At 39.4% G+C, this 21,471-nt stretch overlaps 1 protein-coding gene across 1 annotated transcript; it reads left to right on the forward strand.

Moving 5' to 3' along the window:
- Positions 1-1,639: 1,639 nt before the first annotated feature.
- On the forward strand, positions 1,640-20,436 carry LOC145446373 (TBC1 domain family member 2B-like). Its single transcript, XM_080324647.1, has 21 exons — positions 1,640-1,791; positions 1,874-1,964; positions 2,049-2,239; positions 2,985-3,174; positions 4,496-4,654; positions 8,004-8,150; positions 8,209-8,283; positions 9,895-10,007; positions 10,068-10,134; positions 11,820-11,947; positions 12,014-12,076; positions 12,923-13,033; positions 13,095-13,205; positions 14,495-14,721; positions 15,338-15,508; positions 16,276-16,386; positions 16,443-16,640; positions 17,871-18,009; positions 18,565-18,750; positions 18,811-18,932; positions 20,041-20,436. Exons 1-21 carry the CDS (start codon positions 1,732-1,734, stop codon positions 20,249-20,251), a joined length of 2,871 nt encoding a protein of 956 aa, XP_080180773.1. The 5' UTR covers positions 1,640-1,731; the 3' UTR covers positions 20,252-20,436.
- The last annotated feature ends 1,035 nt before the right edge of the window (positions 20,437-21,471 follow it).

Here is a 21,471-nt window from a genome sequence, read left to right on the forward strand (position 1 = left end):
ATCATCGAAAAGACTGCGAATCCAGGCTAATAGACTCGATGGAATAATTTCGCTTGTCTGTTCATGGTGTTGAAATCTTTTGATGTTTCATTTATCCAGTGGAAACGATGAATTAATGATCAAATATTGTTGATGTCCACTGTCCAGCCGCCAGGTAACCAGGTAATGATGTATGTTGGGCTGTTGGCCGTGTCATAGTCGTGGGAGTTAGCGTATGGTGACGATAAAGCGCCTGCTAGTCAATACTAGCCAGTCTTCAGGATTACCGGACTACGACCTAACATCGACCTCGCCCTCCGCCCCATGCCACCTCATTTTGTCGCTTGCGTCTTATATTCTCTGCATTACGTTTCATTCAGTGTGCACTGTGCATTAGGGCTGTTCAAAAATAACTTTTTTTCCCGGATTCCAGCCATTCACTGATTTAATTGTCAGGTTACCCTAAAAAACGCTGCACACCAAATTTGATTCAATTCTAACAAGTATAGGACTCCGCAGATCCAATTAAAATTTTTAATTTATTATGGAAAATTAAAAATAAAAATTTTTCAAATTTTTTTGCCAACCGCATGAAATTGTTGAGCTGTCTTCAAAGACGTTGCAAAACAAATTTGAGTCAATTCCGACCATTAGAAGCGGAGTTATGTGAGTTTTTCGTTGAAAAATCGCGGATTATCCACCAATCAGGGATAATCCGAGAATTATCATCGAAAAGCTCACATTCCTATCTTTTCATTGTATCGCAGTCTTGTGATGTTTTGAAACGATGAAAATATTAATAAACCTGATTGATTGATTGCTACCCGGCGGCCCAGGTTCGACTCTGCGTCGGAGGTTGATCTGGGCTCCTCTTCCCCAGCGTCGCTGTTCTTACAGCGACAAAAACGCCAGAAATATACCCGATGAAAGAAAGCACTCACAAGGAATGGAAAGAGCCGCGGTTTAATATCGAAAAAGAACTGTGACATCGGCGGGCATCAGGTCGCGGTGGATGCCAGTTTAAGAGACAGCAACTGGTCGTTCGGCATCCTCCTATTTGTTCATTACATCGCATTTTGTGTGTCTTGATCAGATGAAAATATAATCAGATGATTATTGATAGGTTTATAGCCTAAGGCTAGTTAGGGGCTAGGGGCTAGGCTACGGCCGTTTTGTAGTCATGTGATTCATTCATGCCCGAATGAATTCAAAACATTGAGATGAGAAAATACAGCATACAGATTACAGTGTACAGAGAATGCGCCGGCGGAGTGTACTAAGCCTGTTGTTTGCGGGTTGCCTTCGCGTCTCGTAGTGGGAAAGGAGCGGATCGAATTGGCATATGTAAGTCTGATGCTGATATCATGTTGTAAAAAACATGCTATGCAATTTCCGATGCGATCAATTTAAGTAATTACACTGCACAGTTGACGTCTCTGCGTATATGTAATTGAAAACGAAAACGGGATTTCGCAATTTGCACGCCACCCACATGCAGATGAGTTGAGCTTAACTTTAGTATGAAAGAGTACTATTTGAATAGAAAACATGTCATCAGTCCAAAAAGAAGCTTTAAGACATTGCTGAATAATAATTGGAGCGAGTCGAGTCAAATTGCTTCAACTAAGAACTAATCATTTCCAAATTCTAATTCTAATCCTATATCTATCTATTACAAATTACATATATTCTTTTACAGAAGTTCGTAAATGGTAACATAATTATTTGTAAGATTTATGTCTTAAATATTGGATGGAAGTGGAAAGAGATTCCGATGCCGATCCTTCATCCGTTGTTTGCTCTGCTGCTGAGGTATATGTTAAGAATGACATCTTTTTATCATGGTACTTTAACTGATGTGTTTTATTGAGTGTCTCATTCTCTTTCCTACTAGCCTGAAGACACTGTCAAGGATGAGAGACAGCCAGTAGTAAACAATATGTGTGGATATCTCGCAAAAATAAATAGTGTTGGACTCTTGAAAGGTAAGCGCTTCCTACATAACAGTCGCATTTCTATGTATATATATTATGATTTGATGGCAATTACATTTTTGTAACATTTTGAAGGTGCCAAAAGAAGATGGTTTGTGTTTGATAAAGAGAATTGCATGTTGAATTATTATCGCTCTCACAAAGACACCACCGAACCGCCCATAGGATCCATCTCGATTGCCGATTGTGTGTTCACTTGTACAGCTGAAGGGTTATTGGTCAATTCCTTCAATATAACCCAAGGTGCGCGTACACATGGAATACAGGTCAGTTGTGATTAATGATTGCAAATTAATGAAATTATACAGCAGTACATTTGTCGTGTTGGGTAAATATATAGTGAGGTTATTGATTCTAAGTTTATGCTGTTTTATAGTTTGGAATTATCCAATGGCATTTGACTTTTCGTTGGAATATTCAGTTATCTTGATGTTTTAGATATTTGTTGAACTTGGCATTGCCGAAGTCTATCAATGCAACTGTTCACAGTTCTTACTCATAATTTCAAGAGGGAGAGATATTATTTATGATTCATTGTCAAGTAATTCAAATATCGAATACATATTGTACATTATGCAGATGGAAAACATGATTGGATGCAGTACGCAAAATGCAGTTCATCAAATGATTGTGATATAAAATTAATATTAGTAGGGATTATTTAGTTACAGTTATTGCCCGATAAATCTGCTGCAAAGTGATCTGGTGATCATTGAGTCTACTGCAACTGCAGAGCAAAAAGATAGTAATGTACTGTCAATGCCGATGAAAAGACTTCATATAGCTATGTTTCAATATTTTACAACCAGCAATAATTAGCAATGAACGAAGTTTAGCCCACTTCAATTTGGCAAGTTTCAATTTGGCATTTTAGAATTTTTTCTGGTAAATCCTTCAGACTTCAACAAAGCCCTATTCTTGGAAACAATAAGGACGTACCGCGTATGTCAGTAATATATTCCTTTAATAATTGAGTTTATGATTTGCCTTAAATTACCTATTCTTCAATAGGCAGTTGATCAAAAATCAATGTTATGGTGGTTGCAAGAGCTACAATACGAAAGACGCATGTTCAATATTCACCACGTGAGGAGAGAGAGCTCGCAAATCGAATACGATCATGACACAGAAGATCTCATCGATCTTTCCGATGATTCCGGGCTTTTGGCCAATGTCGTGGATGACAAGAAAGTGATTGAAGGTAGATTTTCTCATTGAAAACTTGCCGGGATGACGTGAATATTGATTTTCGAATCTCATGTGCGCCAAGATTATTTATGCTTAGCAGCCTAACTCGGAATTACGGCTTCCAAGTTGATGTATAATATACTTTTAAATGAACCCACTGGGAGATTACCAAGTGAGGTGCATGCTTTTACAGTAAAGTCTGCCAACCTCATCCTGTGGTGTTGTGTACGCATATCCCCGGAGGATAGAATCATTCTACAGTCAAATGCTCTAGTGACAACTCTTGCGTATTATATAGAAGAGACATAATTTTAAGTCTGAAGGAACAGATCAAATCTACCATATTTTATATTAGCTGTATTCAGAGGTGGTCAGCAATGACGTAGGCCTACTTCACATTTTCAGGGTAGATTACTCAAGTAAGTTTTGGCTACTGACTTGCGTACTCAAGTGATTGATTTTTTGGCTACTTTACCACTACAGTTTTTTTGGTAAAAGTACTTACTTTGACTGCTTTACTACTACAGTTTTTTTTTGGTAAAAGTACTTACTTTCACTACTTTACTAGTCGTTTTTTAGGTAATCCTACCTACTTTCACATTTTGGGTTTTATCTAGTACTGTATAAGATAGATTTGGGATTTTGTTTGCTACATTTTTATCAGTGTAATTTTCATGACAACTGTCCGAAATACCCCCTGTGTCGTGGTAACTGAATATATATTGTAAAATTACACCAATTTCTGGGGCCTTTTGTTATTCTGTCTCGAGGATGAACCGAATATCTCCACCTACGATTAACCAATACAAGCATGCGACCTTTCTACCAAATCTGGTTTTGAAACTACTGCACTTTTAAGACAATTATTTTCTACTCCACCATTTGAAGCAGTTTTGGACACGTTTTCAATATTGTTACTTCTACTTGTAATTGAGTAGCAATGTAAGGCATTACTTCTACTTGAGTAACTTGCTTGACTGATTTTATCACCTCTGGCTATAACGTCGCCATAGAATCGTGTCCATTTTACAGATTTTGGGAATATTTACTTCACCATATGCAAAGTTTTTATTTTTTCCGATCTTGGTCGTGATTAACTTTCTAAAATTGTGATAAACATGAAAAATGAAAATTTTTCAAAAACATGATATTCTATCAATTTGAAAAGTGGACAAATGCTGCTTGATTCCACCACGATGATATATGCAATTCCTTATATGCAATTTGTTATTGTGGTTCAGATTTTGTGAAGTCAAAATCTGAAATATTCTCACTGGAACGAAGCTCGCGAGTGTCTTTAATGAATCAGTAATTGTGACCGGCTCTACTTTCAGAGCGGAAGACGTACGGAGACAGCCTGTCGTTAATCCCGGTACTGCCCCGCGTGGAACACCCGCCCGAGACGGTCGGCATCAATTCGGCGAATCTCGATATCCTGAAGCCGGGAACGAGCGCACTGGCTGAAATCGGAAACAAAATGGCTCAGATAGGAGGCAAGTGTCGAAACTTACCTGTAACACGGTGGTTCTTAATTTATACTAACCGTGCAAACAAAATTTTCGCCTAGTCACCACACATTACTATAGGCCTATAGGACTGAAATGAACTGTGCATCAACAACAGCGTTAGAAGAACAAAACCATTACAACATGATTTTTCACTCGAAACAAAAAGATGATAATGAATAGCACTGGTCAACAAAATGAAAAAAATTTTTTTAGGCAGAACAGCTGAGAACCGTTTCTGGGGTTTTCGAGGTTGCTGATTACGAATATCACATTGGTTTTGTCAGATTGGCTCTCTGTCAGAATATATTTATACCCCTAAAAAAGCCCAAAAGTACTGTATCTACCCTTAAATATTTCACTTGGTAGGAAGAAAATCATAGCTTTTTCTAATTTCATACTGCGCATAAATGGCTAATTGACTATGAAGAACCCTCATGTCGTTCTCAATCATTCTATCAATATTAACATGGCATGATGCGAAATATTTGTTTGTCAAAAAAGCAGTTTTTCAAGCCTAAAAATTATACTTTTGAAAAACGGAAATTCATCTTCTCCTGTATCAATTGGTCATTCTACCAAGATTAAAGAGGAGTATAGAGCTATTAATTTTGACCGTGAACAGCTCAACTACAATACACGTCTCATATCTTTTGACTGGTAAATGGATAATTTTCCACTGAGTCAACAAAGTGGGTATACCTAGTAACCCTATCAAATGAGAAGCTTATATCTGGTATATGGTATATTCGAATACCGATGAAAGATTCCAATTTCACATTAGGAGGAGTTCGCAGCATGTAATTTCTCCTAAGATGTAGTAAATAAAACTTTTTAGCTGATCACGAAGCACCCAACTACAAACAGTTGGTCCAAAAATTCGTATCTGCATATCGAAAACTTGGAATAAACATAAGCATAGAAGTCCACTTCCTGTTCAGTCATCTTGATATATTTCCTGATCATCTTGTTGATTAGCAAGGAAGGTTCTACCAAGACATCAGAATAACAATAGAAAGATACCAGGGCAGATGAGATGAACCATTGAACATATTATGTCAGACCATTGCCGGAACCTTTTCTAGAAACTGCACTAAATAGCTTGCAGGCGAAAATCGTACAAAAACTCAATTTCAATTTAAAATATATCAATTATATTGTATTCCAACTGATTATTTCAAATTTACAATAGGTGATTGACCTAAAACTGATTGAATTAATGCCACGTTATTTGAGTATCTAGGTAAATACTTATATACATGACTGGAGTTTATTTATGTACATGATATCCGTGAAAGTATGTAACTATGATAAATCTAATACCCCTAAATATAGTGCTGTTGCTGTATTTTGATTTAATATAGTCTTCTGTGTGTAAAAATAACAAGTAGATTGAATTTCTAAACTTTATAGTACTACTTAACCGATTTTATATCTAGTCAATACCGCGAAAATCGGAGATTTTGGTCAAAATAGCTCCATGGGTTATCTCCACAACAAGAGCCAATTTGAAAAAACTAAGGTCGTATTCGGAATCAGCGCCCTTCAGAACCCCCAAAACCACTCTTACTTTGTCTGCCCAAAAATAGGTGTTGACCAGTGTAGTTATTGCCTTATGATTAGAGCCCGACCGATATTGGATTTCTGAGCCGATACCGATATCCAGTACCTCCACCGATAACCCAGATATATTCAGCCGATATTCAAAAGATATGGAATCTAGCTCAACGCCCATATTTAACACCTCAGAGCATTTATTTCAACAACTTTACAGCCATTGATATGTTTGAACATGAAATACATGATCTAGGGGCTATGAAAATATATCAAAAGCACCAATCCAGCAGTTGCAGATTACAGTTCACGAAGCACAATTTCTCGGTCCTTTCTCCAAGGAGTGAACTTCTGTGGTCTTCCATAAATGATGTATATAGTACCAAACACAGTGAGCAGTCTTTCACTTGGTACCATAGTTAGTGGCACAGCAAGAATTGGAAATCTTTCTTCATTTCGGTTCCACCGCTCCCTTGCAAGGGATCTTTCCTTCAATGGTTTCACCAAATATTGATATTGATATTCTCCTGGCAGTGTACCTGGAACTTCAGCACATCATCAACAAATAACTGAAGAGAATGTGCAAAGCAACTGAAATTGTCCACGTCTGAAACTGCAACTGCTCCACCCATCCCCCCTGGGCCTTGACAATATTTTACGCTCTTTTGTCAGAATTGGCCAATGTCATCGTGGAATCCAAAATTTTCGTATCAATTATTGGCTTTACTCCACGTTTGCTTGATTTTCTTGCCCTCTATGCTCGCATATTTCCTATCATGGTGGCCCCGCAGGCCTCAGTCAGACGACTTCATACATTACTGGTATAATTAGCTCTGTTGATACCGAACCAATAGCCCTATCTTCCGAGAAATGTTTTGACGCGACGCTTTTCTTTATCATCACGAGGGTCAGTCCAGCATGATTGAAGTTCTCATTTCTCTTACTGATTGAAATCTTCTGCAGACAACTATCAATCCACCTCTGCTCTCTGTCTTTGGTGATCGAATACTGCAGGGGGATTCCCACGAAGTCAGTGGGGCGTAACGGTGGTTAGTTATCTATAATATTTTTCAGATAGGCACGCCTACTGCCTGTATGCAGTATGCACTATATGCAGATTGGCCTTTTATTTTTATAATTTACCGTTCTCACGTCTTCTATCGACTTCTCTGACTCCCTGCCACCATGTTGTGACGTCACGAAAATGGCCGATATTTTTTTACCTTCAATGGCCGATACCGATATTTCTCTCCAAGCGTGATATCGACTCGATATTATCGGTGAGCCGATAATCGGTCGGGCTCTACTTATGATTCGAGTGTGTGCCCAACCCTGTAGCGAACCCCTGGGGTTTGAATGAATCCTGGTTAAGAACCACGGCTGTAGCAGCTAAAGTGGACTACTAGAAACTTTTCAGTTTTTCCAAATTAGATTAGAATTAGAATTGTTGCTACATAGTTTTTTTAAATTATTAGAATTAAAATTAGTGAATTTCCAAATACTTGAACATTTAATGAAATTCTGAATTAGTAAGAAATACATCGGAAATCAAGTTAGTACATATCAAAATCAGAGCTCAATCTCTCAAGCATGGCTCGGATGGTCTCGCGCTATACAGTTCTCCTGTAGCATTTTCAGGGAAACCAGAAAGTCGATTAGAATTAAGATGGGAGCATACAAACATTTAACAAATTAGATTGGAATTAGATTACAGGAATTTTGTTATAATCAGCTTTATTAGACAACTATCTTTGTCGGTTTTCAACTATCTTTCCTTGTGCAGAGGGTATCGTCAAACTTCGTCCAAAGCCAGTACGGCCCGCGCCGCCGTCGCCCGCCAGTGTCTTTTACGCCAACAGGCTATCGCGACCGGAAGACGAGAACCTGTCTTTGAATGGAGCTCTGCAGCAGAGTAAAGCACGCAAAGATTGTAATCATCCAGCTGGTGTTTTCTAAAACGAGATTTCACATGGGCTTTCTTCTTGCAGATAAAGCTCATTTCACGAATTCCAACGCCGGGGTCGTGAAGCTGATAGATAAAATGCAGTCTGCCGTGAAATCAGGTAACTTGCAGGCCTATGTAAGGTCGGGTGAATTACTCGTGTGATTCCATTATGACTAGAGAATTAGTATATCAGTATGAGAGTTAAAACAAGTACCTTTTGTGCTACCACGCCAAGAATATAATGCCAGTTTCGCATCACATTAATGATAATTTGGTATTTTTCGACCATACCTATTTCATTGTGCTTTGTGACAATGCTGTGAGTTGATCTCGACTTCACAGATATATCTAATTTCCACTAATGTGTGTAGCTTTGTATTAGTTTCATATGCTGCGATATGACCAATCGCGAAACTGTAATTTTTCTTGATAAATTAACTCTCAGTAGCAGCACTCGAAACAATCATCAGTCACTACTCAACTCAAATCATAAGAATTAATATTCGATTCAGACTTGAGTATTTGAACCATTGTGACAACCCCTTCCTGTAGGCCGGCTGCTATGCAGTGTCTTGGAAACGGTGTCATTCTGATGGCACGCATGTCTTGGAAGTATGCGAGATGTGTGACTCACAGCTTCCCTGTTGTGCGTGGTGAACGCGCTGTGTATAGAAAACTGACTGACTAAAGGCTTGGTGAAATTGAGTACCTGGATGATCAGATTCAGAATCGAGGAGTCGTTGGCAAGTTTTTGGGTATTCTCATTACTGGGGCGATTTTTTATTTACCTAAAACACGGAAGATTTTGACCTAAAAATCAAAATTTTGATGTTTTTTACCTCAAAAACTTGATTTTGACAAAATTTTGCCCTTGTGTATGTAAATTAGGTGTTTTCGCACATAATGTTAGAATTGTACTACTTATCTTCATTTCTGGTTGGAACTGTCCGTCCTTACGAAGTAGTTATGCCTGAAAAAAATGTTTCGACTTGAAAACTGACGAATTTGTACATTAAAAATCTTTATTTTAACGAAATCTGGCCTTATGAAGAATTCCAGTAGTTACGTCATGCATTGTGGTAGGAATAATTAAAATTTGTTGCGGAGAAAAAAACGTTCAACAGCAGCAGCTGTTGGCTGGCAACACTAAGTTGTGCGTGCACGCCGTGTTTCTTCATTCTGACAATGTTGTCTACATCAAAATATTTCATCATGCACTCCTTGATATCAGAAAAAATGCCCACGCAGTCTCGCTTCTGTTAGGATATTGCGGTACATTGAGCATAACACTATGTCAACCTGTTTGTTTCATTTGACCGTTTATGATTCACAATGAGCCGTCTACAACGGTAGGCCTATAAAGTAGGCTACAAGCTGTAAAATGTCAAATGATAAGTTCACCGACGGTGAAAAAATCTACGATATTAACGAAATGCTGGTTGCAAAAAAATGTTGACTTTGTAAACAATTTTGATAATTTTTTGACCTAACGCTACAATTTTGACAAAATGTCGCCATTTGAACTTGATCAGAAATACTTTTAGCCTGTGTCCACACGATAAATATGACATAAAGCATCGTGAAAACACAGTAGGTGTTGAAGAAATGTGTTTTTTTTTATGATAAGAATGCCGTGGGTATCAAATAACAGGTATAGCCTTTTGCCGTAAGTTATGGGTAGCCTGCTCTGGCGGGAAGTATTGAAACGACATTTTCGCCTGTGTTATAGGTTGGAATACATCGCAAGCAGAAACCGCGAAGAAGACCAACGAAATTTCCGAAACGTTAAATTTACTCAAGGAAGAGATCGAACTGATGCGGACTACTTTGGATTCGAAAGACGTTCGTCATGTGACAGCGCATCCGTTGCCTGACGATATGGCTTTTAATTCTCTTTTACAGGAAACAATTGAATTGTTGAAAAGGGAATTGAACACAGCCGCGAAACGCGAAAGTGATCCTGTTTTAGGTAGCATTGCATCCCTATTGATAGTTTTGTGATGGTGTCTGCATCTGTGCACGCAGTGTTTGATATTGGTGTTTTGGGCTAATTGAAGTAGTGTTTTTGAAGCATGCGTTTTTGACATTGCCAACATTCATCGATTGCGGTTTTGCGGTTGTTAAACAGATTGCACACCCCCGTGTTATATCATTGAATATTTTTCATCCAATCCTAACCTAATACGCTAAATCAAGGATGGGCAGACCTGCTTCATGCGCGAGCCGTATATCAATAATCTTAGTTTTAAAACAACCACAGCCACAACAGTAAAATTTGAAAATACCAATTTATTTCGTCACAATGAAATATAGGCTATCGAGTGAAGTTTGTTATTTTGTGGTGACACGATGTATCTCCACCTTGGCTGCAAGTGCAAGGTGCTTGAAATCAGTCTGACAAAACCCCAAATCAGTGCGGAACAGTTTCTCCAAGTGCTGCTGAGCATTTAAGGAAGATTTCAGCTCGGAAATGTTATTACTACGTAAAATTGTTTTTGTTAAGTAAATCATGGAAAACTTTTGGTGTTTGGTTTCGTAATGACATTTCAAGTTATCGGCTTTGTAATTATCGAGCGAATCTTGACAGATACTCCTATTCTGTTTTGAAAGTTCCGTTTTCATACTTTTCTTTTCTTTCCATGTATCGCTCGACGTCATTTCCTGGCCAAACTGTGCAGTTATTGCTTGCCTTTACAATTCAAATGAAAGAGCCGTATTCATCATTGTTAGCGGTGAAACGTTAGTGTGAACTCCATTCGATCGTGTTCAATTGTGAACTTTTAACCCTGTAGTGCCTCTTTCCCCTAAATTTTACAAGTGTTACGTAAACCATAAAGAAAGAAACCGAACGAAAACGATACGCATGTTTGTAATGCGGGATAGAATGCATCAAATCATAATCGTGTTGAACCTCTCTAGCAAATTGGCGAAAGGCATGTTATGTGCAATCGTTAAAGAACCGTGATCAAAGGCTCAAAGAGTTTGCCCACCCCTGCACCAAGTGAATCAACATCAATGTATGAAAAGTCTTTGAGTTCTTTTGAATGTATGAAATCTTTGCTAGCAACGATGCATCAACCACTACCATTTTGCATCTGTAAATCCTATGATCTGAAGGTAAATGCTGTAATACATTACATGGACGCCGTTATGTTGATATAATATAAAATCATCAAGTGTTGTGGAATGGTTCAAAAGAATTACATCTTCCAATCAAACCAATAAAAAAGTATGGTTTCAAGCGTGGGGGAATTTCTTGGTACCATGATCATTGATCACTTTCTGTATCGTAAGCGTATGTGTTACATTCAGCACAGTCGTTTACAAATCTGTTTTGAATACAATCTTCACGTTAACTGTCATGTGTTGTAGCGCGTTTTATTTCGCACCCAATTATTGACCTTGGTTGTGCCTGCCATATTATATTACTTATAGTCACCGTGATATACTCTCCTAATAGCCCCTTATTACAGCCAATTTCCTGATGACCTGTGGTTAGTCTACCTTGATATACTAGAGGCCCACTCAAGTTACTGACTCGAATCGGGATAGTTAAAACAATTTAACAGGGTAACCCTCATTGAGTATGCCAATTTTCAATGTATGAATATATCTAACCGCAACCGAAATTTACTTGGGCATTTTAATCGGCAGGAGATGAAAATTCTATGGCTGTCGCCCGCCAATTGAGATCTGAAATCGCGACTTTGAAGCTCTCCATGGAACATTATCGACAAGCAGCAGACGACAACATGGCTCTCTTCGACCAAGAAGCAGAAAAGGTTATCTTGAATCGCCCGTACGATTCTGCCGCAGGCTCTAAAAGTGTCTTTTTAATGTTGTCACAGAGCAAGATGTACGAAGAGATGATCAAAGTGAAAGATGGGGTCGTCATGAAATTAACGAATGAGGTGAGCGCGGTGGGGCATTCCGAGAATAGCACGTGTTTCTTGCTTCACTTAACACTTTTATTGCAACACACAATGCATTCATATTTGCAAATTTATTCACTCCAAGCTTTTCAACTGACTCTCACCGGGAGCAACCATCAGTGAATGCGGAGATTGAAATTCTAAATTGTACGGTAATTCTAAGTTCTAAGATGAAGAATTCTGTGCGTCGTAAGAGTGGCATAAAAACAACAATAAAAGTCAGTTTTACGTTTATAGTGAATATATTTGCCAATATGAATGTATTGTTCGTTGCGATATTCAAATTTTGTACTACGAGGAACTTATTCGCACTTTTATGATATAAAAGCCTAGAAAACCTGAAAATGCCTGTCTGTCTCCGCATACAGCGCTACATTCTTGGCCATGTAGTGTCAAAGTCACCTGTCAGCCTTTTCTAGTATTTTGAACAGTACTTGGCGTTATTCCAGCCACAGATATAATCCATTTTGGCCCATCGCCCCCTAAATGGGTAGTCGTCAATATCAAATATTGACGACATCATATTTTCAGATGCGATTATTGATATGCAAAGTTCTCTGCTAGTTGCTGACGATTATCTCTGACGAGTGTCAGCCGAAAATATTCGGGTTTATTCAATATGAATGTTTTATTTAATTGTATATTAGAGTGCTGTACCTCAAAGAGTATTTCATTTTATATGAAAGAATCGAAGTTCTGAATCTCAAGTTGGTTTTGAAGCATTGAAAAGCGTTCAATGTGCCAAATTCACCAAATCTGAACCCAAAACCTTACCATTTTGTTACCCTACTGGCGATATTTTCTCTAATTCTCTCTCTCTCATAGCTTCAGGAAATGGGCGCTAAAGGAGAGAAGAGAAACAGCAGATCGCGCTCGTTGATCTTCGGACGGGATTCTCCGTCTCCGGAGGAAAACGAATTGTCAAAAAAAACGCAGGTATTTTTTCATCGGTCCCGTGTCGATTTTCTGCTGTGCAAACGCGGCGGCTTCGTTTCAGGAAGAGATCGAGGCGTACAGGACGCAGAATAAATTTCTCAATAACGAAATTCTCGAGTTGACCCATTTGAGGAAGGTCGACCAGCAGAAGCTGGATGTGCTCCACGAAAAGGTACCGTGAATATTTAGTATCGCTTTCGTATTCGGCGACTGAGATTGTCAGCCTGATTTTGTTGTATCACTTTTAGGACAGAAGGTGTCGTAAGAAAGGCGTCGTATAGCATGGAATAAAATCTGGTAAGGACAATAGAACCACCTTAAAGTCTGCAAATCGGCTTTATTCCAACAAAAGCAGCGCTGCAACACAATGAACATAACAATGGCCATTTTCGTCTAGTGATTGTTCGGAAGTATGCTGATTTTCGGACTTTGAGGTTGTTCCATTGCCCTTACATGATTTTAATTTGTCGCCAGCTCTAGCACTACCTATTATGGTGCTTTTAGATTGCTCAGAAATAAGAGATACTGCTTGCCCAAGCCAAACGGCGGGCGTTGTGTATCTATTCTTAGGTTAGTAATCTATAATCATACACTCCAGTAAACTCATTATCCTCGCTCACACTGGAGTGCAAGCCAAGTGAGGCGTGAATACTAAACAGCTATAACATAATCCGGGAACACCTAGATTACATGCCTTTCTTAGTGTGTTGAGTTAGTGAAGGGTGAGGTAAAGTGCAGTGTAACTCTTGATTCGCAGCTGTATTTTGTTCATTTCGGTTTCCTGGAGGTTAGGAAAGGTAAACTGTAAATGAATTTTTACTTTATTTACGCTGTAAATAAAAAGTCTTCTGGAAATATTCTAAGCTGTAAGATGGCTGGAGGTTATGGCATCGATCGAAATGAAACTTCTTGACTTATTTCTGCCAGTGGGCATAATTGGTAAATCCGCCGTCATCAGTGTCAGATTCGAGTATCTACATTAGCGCGTTTGGAAGTGTCGGAGGTTTATCTGGGCTCCTTCTCTATGTCGCTGTTCTGAAGGCATTCCCAGAGGCCTGGTTCTTGACCTATTTTAATGGGTACCCCTTGTTTTTTGTGATTGTAGCGTGGACCCCTTTATTGTGACCTAGTCCGATATAATTCTTTGAACTGCAGTAACCAGGGTTAAGTTATGATTAGCCAAACCTCGAGCTTGTCTGGAAGCACTGGAATTGGGACGAAATATGGACACAAGTCAAAAATCAGTACGGATGGTACAAATCAAGACAATGCAGTTGGCTTTATAGTTGTAGTTTCAAAATTGACCTTTCGTGGACCCCTTGCAACTAATCTGCGGACCCCCCAAACGTTCCATCAAGCGTGACCCAATGTTAAGAACCTCCAGAATAGAGCGTCATGTGAATAAACTTCGGCGAATTTAGATCTGTTGAATCATGATCAAGGTTTAGTGTCGATTTTCAGAATCTCAATTTGGAAGCGTTGCGGTGCCAGCTTCACAGCAAATACTTCATCCTGCTCTCGGAACTGGACAAGATGAGGCACGAGGAAGTCGTCCAGTACGACGAAGACGACAATGGCGAACCGCTGCTGAAACAAAAAAGCGCCTCGGAACCAAGTGTCGTTCAGCAACTTGTGCAAGAAGCCGTACGCGACAGCAACAGGAACGATCATCTGAGCGCGCTGTTTAGGTGAGGTCGTAATCGCGATCGGGTTGGAGCTACTTTCTCTGGGTACCCTATAGTCGTTTTTCCAAACTCGTGATTCTTATTCGAGTGGTTATGTTCTTAGTACATTTTTTACACCTTGGAGAGCTTCTTGGAGGTACAGAACTTCAATATAGAATGGAATAGTGTATTCTTATTGAAATGAACTCGTATACTTTTAGCAGTTGCTAGTAGGTGGCTGCGTACGAAATCGCAGGGTTTATCTTCTCGGCTGATGCAAAATGATCATAATGAGACTTCCCATTGGTAATATCTTCGATAATAAATTCAGTCGCTATGATTCAGTGGCTATTTCGCTCAGTTCCTATGGCAATTTAACTCCTGAGAGTGGTGCAATCGTATCTCTATCTTTTCAAAATCCAATTTGCGAAAGTAAATAGTTTATCCGAAATACTGCTCAGGTGGAAGTCGAAGTAGTTTGAAAACATAACCACTTGAATAAGTACTGCAAGTAGGTAAAATCTACTTGAGTACCCAGAAAAAGTAGTAATGATCGACATAGATATTATCTAAAAAAACTTCTCTATGCAACGCCTCTATGCGGCAAATCCTTTTTTCAAACGTCCTTCTGCGTCCGCAGGCTGAGCAAGTACGACAAGTTTGGATTCATTCAAATCATCGACGACGATGACGAGTCGTCGTTTCTGGCCGCGGCCAGCCGACTGCAGCAGTCCGCTTCCAACATCTTTCACTCCATCGAGCAGCGCGACGCACCGTTGGAAAGCAGGTGGCAGCGTTTCGTCGCGGAGAAGTGAGTAAAAACGAATCTGAGGTGGCCTTTTTCGAAATCCGCAGATGCATCTTCGCGACTGACAACCAGGGCAAGTTTTTGTTGCAGTTGAATCCGTGGAAAGTTGCATTTATTTTTCACAAAATTTGCAGTAAAAAGTTGCATTTATTTTTTCACAAAAGTTGCATTAAAAGACCACATTTTGGTCGCTTGACTAAAAAAAAAAGTCAACTTCCCAGTTCCACTCCTGAAATACAGTTTCCCATCCACATTCTCCATTGGTTGACTAAAAAATAGATCAACTTTCCGGCTCAGCTCCCGGAATACCCGTTAGAGCGTTACCTCAGTGCTGATATACGGTATTTCGGTCAAATTTGGCCGTGTATTTCACCAAAATTCTAAAAAAAACAGCGACCGATCCATTTCCAGTAAGTTGGTTGCATGAAAAATCGAAAAAGTTGCCAAAAGTTGCACTATAAGATTCCTTCAAACAGCTTAAAACAGCATTCTACATATCTTACGAGTATTTAGGAAACTGCCGGAAGCTATAAAAAAAGTTGGAAAAAACTTGCCCTACTAATGACACTACGAATAGGCGCAATTTCCAAAAATATTAATTTACAGTATCTTTCCTTTTCCAAGTTGTGATTTGAATATTTTAACGTTTTGTTGTAGCTATGATGTAGTAGAGAAAGAATTTTTCGTCCGATAAAAGTCTTTCCGACGTCTTATTTTTCGCTGAATTTTGTACAACCTAGGTGTCATCCGACTCTTTTGTGCTGTTTCAGGGGCGTTCAAAGAAACGCGGAATTCAAGGAATTGGTGAGACAGGGAATTCCGCATAACTTACGAGCCAAAGTGTGGAAATCTTTGGTGTACATACGCACCGCCGCTATGAGGTGGGTCCAAATTTTGCCGTAATCTTTACCAGAAGAAATATATTACATCTCGTCAGGGAAGTGTACGATGTCGAGGGAACTTACTACCAAGATTTGTGTGACTCTGGCGTCGCGCCTCTCCACGCGAAACAGATCGACCTCGACTTGCTTCGGACTCTGCCGAACAATCGTTTCTTCTCCAAGATAGACAGCGCCGGTATCAAGAGGTTGAAGAGAGTTCTCGGCGCGTACAGCCTCCACAATCCCACAATCGGGTAACGATAAATGATATTTTTGTACGTTTTTTCTCGAGTTGCAGTTTTGATACTGATACTGAAGTATTTAATGATCGCTTGTCTTGTCAGGATTGTAACTAGGTCACTAGGTTCCCTGTCACGAAGTCAATTTTACTTTTATAGTTTTGACTCGAGTCAAGTCGAGTCAATTTCAATTCGCTGTCGAATAAAGTTCAAGTCAGGGGCAGTGGGTCGAGTCCGAGACTCGAGTCCAAGTCGTAGTGTTTACTGTTCATTACCGAGTTCAAGTCAGATTTAACTTGCTTCTGTGAAACTCTTGACGATATGTAAGGCCTTGGATTCGTTAATATACTGAATTTCTCACTCACAATTTCAGTACTTACTCTAAACCAGTGGTTCCCAACCTTTTTGGATGTCGGAGCTGCATTTCAAACTTCAGAGTACGTATGGAGCCGCATGAAAACACTCGAGTAGGCTACTTATAACGAAAATTTCAAGGTAGCTAACCTACCTCTGGATCTCATCATCCAACTAATTCTAAATCATGCACACAGACTGCTATAGATTCTATATCGGTTATTTTAGTATTGATAGAAGCGGATTGGCGAATGCTATACGTTGAAATAAACTGAAAATGCGTATCATTACTACAACATACTATTATGTCGTTATGTGACAGCTCTTCATGCGTTCCAGCACTTGATGTACAAATTTGCTGGGCAGTGTACGGTGTCGGTGTCGGTGCCTAGTATTGGGCTTGTTGCAATTAATACGTGACTATGAGCCGTTCTTTTGATGTCAGTAGAATTGTGCCGAAATTTACTTTCACAGAGACGATATATTAAGATGTGATTAGCAGAACTCAAAATATGTCCTTGTCTGATGGGTATTGATCCATGCGTTTGACGGCTAGTCTGCAAGAATTCTCTTTCCCGGTTTTCAGAAGCGGCCTTGGACTGCTTCAGACATAACTAATATCCCTGATTTTAGCATTCATATACGGAAATTGACTGTAACCATTCACAGAAACACACAACTGCTGTCGTCTATCGTATTTTTTTGGCATAGTTAGAGGTCAACCAGAGCAGCAAGAAGACTACCCTGGAGCGGCGGTTGGGAATCACTGCTTCAAACAATCATCCCTAACTACTCGACCCGTGACATTAGAATTGATAATTCAGATTCGAGCACTCAGATCTTTGTGTCCAGGCCTACTTGACCACCTCTAAACACGAGTCACAATTTCAGGTACTGCCAAGGACTAAACAGGATAGCCGGCATCGCTCTGTTATACCTCTCGGAGGAAGACGCGTTCTGGTGTTTGGTAGCGATTGTGGAGTGCATCATGCCGGAAGAATATTACACGGCTACGTTGACCGCGTCGCAGGTCAGTTGGTCTCTCAGAGGGAGATATGGACTAGATAATTTTAGTTGTCTAATTTGACCAGTTAGAGACAAATGCCGGCGATAGAATTCTAATCTTATTTCTGGTTATCCTGAAAATGCTACATGAGATCTGTATATTGCGAAATGAACCAAGGTCGGTGTACAGACATTGCTGCATAGTGCGACCGTGTGGCTATAATTGTAATTGTAATCTATGCAGTAATGTAGTAAGCCGCACACTTGGGTTGTTCAAAAATAACTTTCACAGATTAAATTGTTAATTTCTGGCAACCCAATGAAATTGTTGAGTTGTCTTCAAAAACGAGGCAAGACAAATTTGACACAATTCCAGTTGTCGTATTGTAGTTTACTCAGCCAATTATGATTTCAAACTATTGCGCTAATAACTTTATGTGTTTTAGGCAAAACTAGGTCTTGAATACTTGGAATCATTGCTCCTGCTTGTACTTTGGTAGAAATTTACGATGTTGCTTCTACGCAAGCGCCAACTACTTTGACCAGCTCCGGTTTGCTTCAACGCACTATATTTTCGCAGGCCGATCAACGGGTATTCCGGGATTTGCTGGCCGAGAAGATGCCTCTCGTTCATTCCCGGTTGGAAAAAGTCGGCATCGACGTGTCGTTGATTACTTTCAACTGGTTCCTGTGCATGTTCTGTGACGGGGTGCCGCCCGATACGATGTTAAAGATTTGGGATGTGTTTCTGAACGAAAGCTCAAAGGTGACCATCGGATTTTGTTATCATTCGAGGGATATGTCTTCATCCTGGTTGTGTTTTTAGGTTCTCTTCAGATACGCGTTGGCGTTTTTCAAACACGTCGAAGAAGATATCTTAGAGCTAAACGACTACATGACACTTTTCAATCTGCTGAGAAAGATGGTGCACAAGATGTACGACGCCAAGTGAGTGTTTGGTTTGGTCAGGGTTTTGAATCCAATTCTACATTCTGTTCGGTTCAGATTATTATTAATTTCATTTTTTCAAAACATCGCAAGATTGCGATACCGTGAAAGGATTAGGTGATACCATTGATAATACGCACATGTAATGTTTTACTGGTTGCGATCGAAAATTTCCAGGCTTATGTCAATATGAATATATTATTCATTTGTATGTTGAAGGTCTGTACCTCCAAGAGTCTCATGGCGGTCGAAGTCAAACTTACGCCGTAAATTTCTGCTGAATTAGGAGTAGGAGGAGTATCGATTTTGGAGACATAATAAAACTGGCTCAGGCAGAAGGGAAAGTTATCGTCAGTCAGTCGATCGAATTTGGCTAATTTCGATGTTGCAGGGTGCATCTACTATTGACGTAACAAATCTGTGCAATTTTAAAAAATATATTGAGTTGCCGTTATGTAGGGCTACCATATTTTGAGATCCGAAGATAAGGAAACTTTTCAAAAATTTCGAAAGCTATAGTGCCTGAGGAGAAAACGGGTGATTTGGGAATATTTTCGAGTAACAGTATTGGGTTGACTTGAAAAAAGGTCATTTATACGCCCTCTCTCTCTCCCGAAATACACGTCGTGCGTATTTTTCGTTTATTTTCTTACCAACCCTGGCATTCGGGGAGTCGACTTCCAATAAGGCTTTTTTTACAAAAATAGGAAAATTCCGAAAGTAGAGGACTTTCAATTTCTTTAAAAAAGAGGACAAATCCTCTGAAAATAAGGCACACGATATCCTTACATTCATATAGGAAGTATTTCGGCCAGTCCATGTGACATACTATATCCAAAATCTAAAAAGCGAGTTGTTATGCAAAAAAATGATGAGTCGACGTGGAGGTAGTGAAAAACATTACCAATCGACTAACTAGGCCTGGTGGAAGTAGTCAAAATCTACTGATTACAGCATAAAGTAGGACTCTGTTACTAGACAGTTCTGTCTACTTACTATAGTTTGTTCGTAAGCATTGTGGTAGTAAAATGTGCGAGAGTCAGTTAATACCATTTCAAATGTAAGATAAAATACTCGAAGAATCAAGTCCTGACAATCATTTTTGCAGAGCCCTTTCGCAGACGGCTTTTCAAACAATGAACCCGTTGTCCATGAAAAAAGTGAACAGACTACGTGCCTTCCACGTGGAAAAAGTACGCTCGGAACTACGCCAGCTTGATGTCGTCAGAAGTCAGTTCGCCAGCAGGCACGCCAATACTTCGGTTAACAGCGACTTGAACAGCGACGACGAAGGGGAAAATCAATTAGTTCCGCAATAATCATGATAATTTTATAATTCTGTCATTGCAGTCTACTCGTATTGTTGCTATAGTATTCATTTATCTGTGCAATAAGTTTACTACTGTTGCTTGCCGAAATTCAATAAACTCTTATACCCATGCACGGAATTGCTTGTTCCTGAAATTGCTGTATTGATGTCCAGTAAATCCTATGAAACGTAGTGTATCTACAGATGTGGTCTGTAACGAAGTACCCACACATACTGGAGAACACACGAGCGTTGTTTTGTGAGTGAAATATTCGCACTCATTGAGTTATGTCGTTGCTGCGGGAACAATGTGGCTTCTATCTGTTATCTATTGTAAAATCTTCATCATTTTATAGCCTATGTATCTTGGCCATGGTTATTGGTTATGTTCGTCTAGTTGTTTCAAAAATAATCAAGGGCCAAAAGAAGATCAAACTCTTAAAATGTGTCAAATGGACATAAGCTACTCTGATTCCACCGCGACGATATAGTTCCTGTGACTGAATAGAATCGGAATTCCATTTATTCGCAGAGGCGGTTGGATTGGTCATAGATAGAAACCACATATAAACAATGCCTCAATAACTTACTGCTCGGAGAGATGGATGGAGCGGTATTCCAGATATACCAAGTGCATGTAGGGAATGTAATATCTGAAAAATTATTCTACTATTTTCAAGATGTAAAATGAGATGCGGCACTGCGGGCTTTTGTGACTTGAGCGCTGGTTACAGCATTCGGAATTGCTAGATTCATGCTTCTTAGAGGCAACACGGAAAGTCTACTGCAACGTTCAGAATTATATTTTGTTGGCGTAATACAGGGCTGTTATGATAATGTCTCTAATACAAGTGATGCAAATTATGTAAGAATTACTCTTTACTTGACAAGAGCAAGAGTTTGGCTTCGAAAATTGTTAAAGAGGCAGTCGAACGACGCAAAGCTCGGGTGAATTAAGATTGTTGGGTCGACCGTGATTGTACCTCCCGTCGTGTAATCATGCCTCTTCATCCCTTTTAATAATTCTGGCTGTTTTTCATCAAGTGTACAATGTGCAGATATGCATTTTGTCACTGTCTATTCACGTAAGTCCTCCTATATCTACTTTTTTTCACTACTTGAGTAATTTCTTGACGTTTTATATTCTACATATTTAAATATATAGATTTCTAAGGTCTTGAAATTGGTTATTTTTCTCATGACCGAGTAAAATTCACGGTAGGTCTCTAC

The sequence above is a fragment of the Botryllus schlosseri genome, chromosome 9 (assembly GCF_051294905.1).
Source record: "Botryllus schlosseri isolate E-star chromosome 9, Bs_hap1, whole genome shotgun sequence".
NCBI classification, from domain to species: domain Eukaryota; kingdom Metazoa; phylum Chordata; class Ascidiacea; order Stolidobranchia; family Styelidae; genus Botryllus; species Botryllus schlosseri.

What these genes read in the sequence shown, in the direction of transcription:
- LOC145446373 (XM_080324647.1), top strand. Translation starts at nt 1,732, where the DNA reads ATGGAAGTGGAAAGAGATTCCGATGCCGATCCTTCATCCGTTGTTTGC. An exon ending in AATTGTCAAAAAAAACGCAG is followed by an intron (nt 13,034 to 13,094) that starts GTATTTTTTCAT and finishes GCTTCGTTTCAG; the next exon opens with GAAGAGATCGAGGCGTACAG. An exon ending in CACAAGATGTACGACGCCAA is followed by an intron (nt 18,933 to 20,040) that starts GTGAGTGTTTGG and finishes TCATTTTTGCAG; the next exon opens with AGCCCTTTCGCAGACGGCTT.